The sequence below is a fragment of the Trachymyrmex cornetzi genome, unplaced genomic scaffold (assembly GCF_001594075.2).
Source record: "Trachymyrmex cornetzi isolate Tcor2-1 unplaced genomic scaffold, Tcor1.1 scaffold130, whole genome shotgun sequence".
NCBI classification, from domain to species: domain Eukaryota; kingdom Metazoa; phylum Arthropoda; class Insecta; order Hymenoptera; family Formicidae; genus Trachymyrmex; species Trachymyrmex cornetzi.
The window spans coordinates 441675-444999 of NW_017295873.1; the positions used below are offsets into that span (position 1 = coordinate 441675).

A 3325-nucleotide genomic window follows, 5' to 3' on the forward strand; every position below is an offset into this window, starting at 1 on the left:
CCCCCCTCCCCCCCCCCTAAGATTTATCTAAGTTTCGGTTTCGTTTTCGGTCAAAATTGAAATGACAACTGAATGTTCGTTTTTGGTTTTGATCGGAGGTCAAATTGTGATTTCGGTCGGACTCTAATGTACGGACCACATTTGCATATATATGTACAAATATTGTTACAATTCGTCATGTTTATGATATACCCATCATTATCGTTGGAACCGTTAATAATATTCCGACTTTATAATAAATATTATTTAATGTACTTCGAATCTAATTTGATTTTAATTTTATAAGTTTACATTAATATAAATTAAGAGGTATTTTGAACATAATTTCCTTTAAGTTCGAATCTTTTTAAAATTGATAAAAAGACATTTTTAAATCAGTACACCTAAATAAAAATGTTTTTTTCTTCGCAAGTATGGGAGAATTTAACCACAATTTGAATAGAAAAAAAGCGATGTTGAATTATTCGTTGTGCCTTGTCTTCTTACAATTTATTACGCATCCTATCTTTTTTTTTCTATTTGTTTGCGCACTTTTCTCACGTCATTTTTTAAAATACATCGATTTACAAGAAGTACTCTTACGACGAGGAGTGAGCAGTGAGCTGTGGTAATATGGTGCTGTGAAGTGGTAGCGGTGCTCTTGGTATGCCGGTGATGTTTGAGGTGCTCTGGATGATCGAGGGTCATTTGGATATAAAGGTGAAAGTTTAGTTGCCTTGACTTTGGCAGTGGAATGGGAGCCTCTTTGTACCTTGGACCGGCGGCAGAAGCCGCTTGTCGTAACGAGTCGATTGTAATAGGTTGTCCAGAATCTCCTTGTCCGATTTTCCCTCCTCGAAGCTGCAACATAATGCATTGTAAGTATATCCAGAAAAAACCTAGCTAATTTAGTGTGTATATAGTGGTTTTCCGCAAACTTCCAGTAGATAATCTTCGCTGTTTCGATATCTCTTAAAATATTAAAAAAAAACAGAACGAAAAAGGGGCTACGAGCCTAAAATTTAGTCGTTATAAAATTGAAATTATTAAGAAGTCACAGAATAAAAACATGTTATTTCGTTATAATATAAACTTCAATTTGCCGGCAATAAACAATAAAACATAAACAAAACAAAAACAGACGTTTCGATCCCTGTTGGATCACTATCAATGTTATAATATAAAAGTAAAACGGTGAAAATATTTAAAAAATTAGAATATAAAAATTATAATTCACTCTCAATCGCAAAACTTGTAAGACTCACAGTATTAATGTAATAAAAAAACATGTTCAGTGTAACATGAAGCTTGTACAATGGTTGTAGTCAGTAAAAATGTGAACTTCTGGACATAGTATGCGGATTAGAACGAAATTGTATCTTATAGAATATATGCCAATATAATATAAAAATATCAAATTATCAGACAATGCGATAAGAGTGGAATGGTCATCTCTCTAGTGTGTTCAGAGACAATGTCTCTGTTCAGAGATAATTTGATATTTTTATATTATATTGGCATATGTTCTATAAGATACAATTTCGTTTTAATCCGCATACTATGTCCAGAAGTTCACATTTTTACTGATTACAACCATTATACAAGCTTCATGTTACACTGAGCGTGTTTTTTTATTACATTAATACTGTGAGTCTTACAAGTTTTGCGATTGAGAATGAATTATAATTTTTATATTCTAATTTTTTAAATATTTTCACCGTTTTACTTTTATATTATAACATTGATATTGATCCAACAGGGATCGAAACGTCTGTTTTTGTTTTGTTTATGTTTTATTGTTTATTGCCGGCAAATTGAAGTTTATATTATAACGAAATAACATGTTTTTATTCTGTGACTTCTTAATAATTTCAATTTTATAACGACTAAATTTTGGGCTCATAGCCCTTTTTTGTTCTGTTCTTTTTTAAATTTATTGAGCCTTATTATTATGATATCTTAAAATATTATATTGCAACATATTATTTATATTTCGCCACGATCGAGCAAAAATTATTTCGCTCGATCGTGGCGAAACAAAAATGTAATATGTTGCAGTATAATATTTTATGAAAATTAATAAGTTTGTGATTTTGTTTGCAGATTATTATAATAAAGGAGACGAGACAACTTCATGGGATTCAAAATATTATTTATTTCGAAATGACCCTGAGATTAACCTTGTTAAAGTTGTGTTTACTTTTTTAAATACAATATATATACTGTACTTATTTAAGACATATATAAATATAAACATCTACCAATAGAAATAATGCAGCTCTCTACAGCACTATATAAAATTGCATCTAATTTCATCTATATTCTGCTATAAAGTACTAAAGAATCCACCACTGGTACTTGAAGTAATATATTTGATAATGAATGCACCACTGGTTATCTACTTCTGATAATACATTGAGAATCCACCACTGGTCATCTACTTCTCATAGTACATTTGATGCATTAGTATAATCGAAACATTCATGATATTAATATACAGGGTAAACCATTAGAATCCGGACAAAAATTAAATTTGAAATTTCCGCCATATTAGAATTTACCTATAGCTGCTACTTTACATTGAAGTAAGCAGACGCGTGAATGGAACATTTCTAACTTCAAAGTAGTCAAGTCGATTATGAATATCATGGAGTATAAGCAAAGGGAAGCGATCACTGAAAGTTTGGGCGCCGGAAAGACGCCAAGAGAAATAATGTTTTTCGGATGTCCAAAATCAACAGTCTATGATGTTGCCAAGAGATGTACGACTTTAGAGGAAGGTTCCCCGGCAAGAAAGAAACACGCGAAGGAAAAAACAACAAGGATTCTGGAATTCATCCAAAAAGCTCAAGTGCTCATTTTGGAAATCCCCCAAGGACTTCGATTAGGAAATTGGCGGTCGTTTTGAAAGAGAGCTATTCGGACGTCCATCGGATCGTTGAAGAAGATTTGAAGTATATGTCGTACATTCTTAAATGTACCTCAAATCTTTGAAGTTAGAAATATTTTATTTACGCGTTCACTGCTTATACTTCAATGCAAAGTAGCAGCTACAGGTGTATTTTAATACGGCGAAAATTTCAAATTTAATTTTGTCCGGATTCTAATGGCTCACCCTGTACATGATTTTTTATTATCAGTGCGTTAGTAATGTCAGTGAAATATATTGATGATTCTATTTTTGATGTAACAGTCTTAGATTAAATGTTTTTATATGCAGGAAAATTCTATCAAAACTGTAATTTCCATCTCACTCTCTTCAACTAAAATGCATAATAAAGTAGAGAAGAAGGTAGTGTTATGGCACCCTATTTATACTTTATACAATAGTTTAATTAACAATAAT

At 31.5% G+C, this 3325-nt stretch overlaps 1 protein-coding gene across 1 annotated transcript in view; it reads right to left on the minus strand.

Moving 5' to 3' along the window:
- Positions 1-2416, minus strand: part of pHCl-1 (pH-sensitive chloride channel 1) — a 234153-nt gene extending 231737 nt beyond the window's left edge. The window contains exons 1-2 of the mRNA XM_018522315.1: positions 2382-2416; positions 752-840 (exon numbers count right to left, since the gene is read on the minus strand). Of these exons, the coding sequence (XP_018377817.1) occupies positions 752-840; positions 2382-2416 (124 nt within the window). The remainder of the gene's footprint in view (positions 1-751; positions 841-2381) is intronic.
- Positions 2417-3325: the final 909 nt, after the last annotated feature.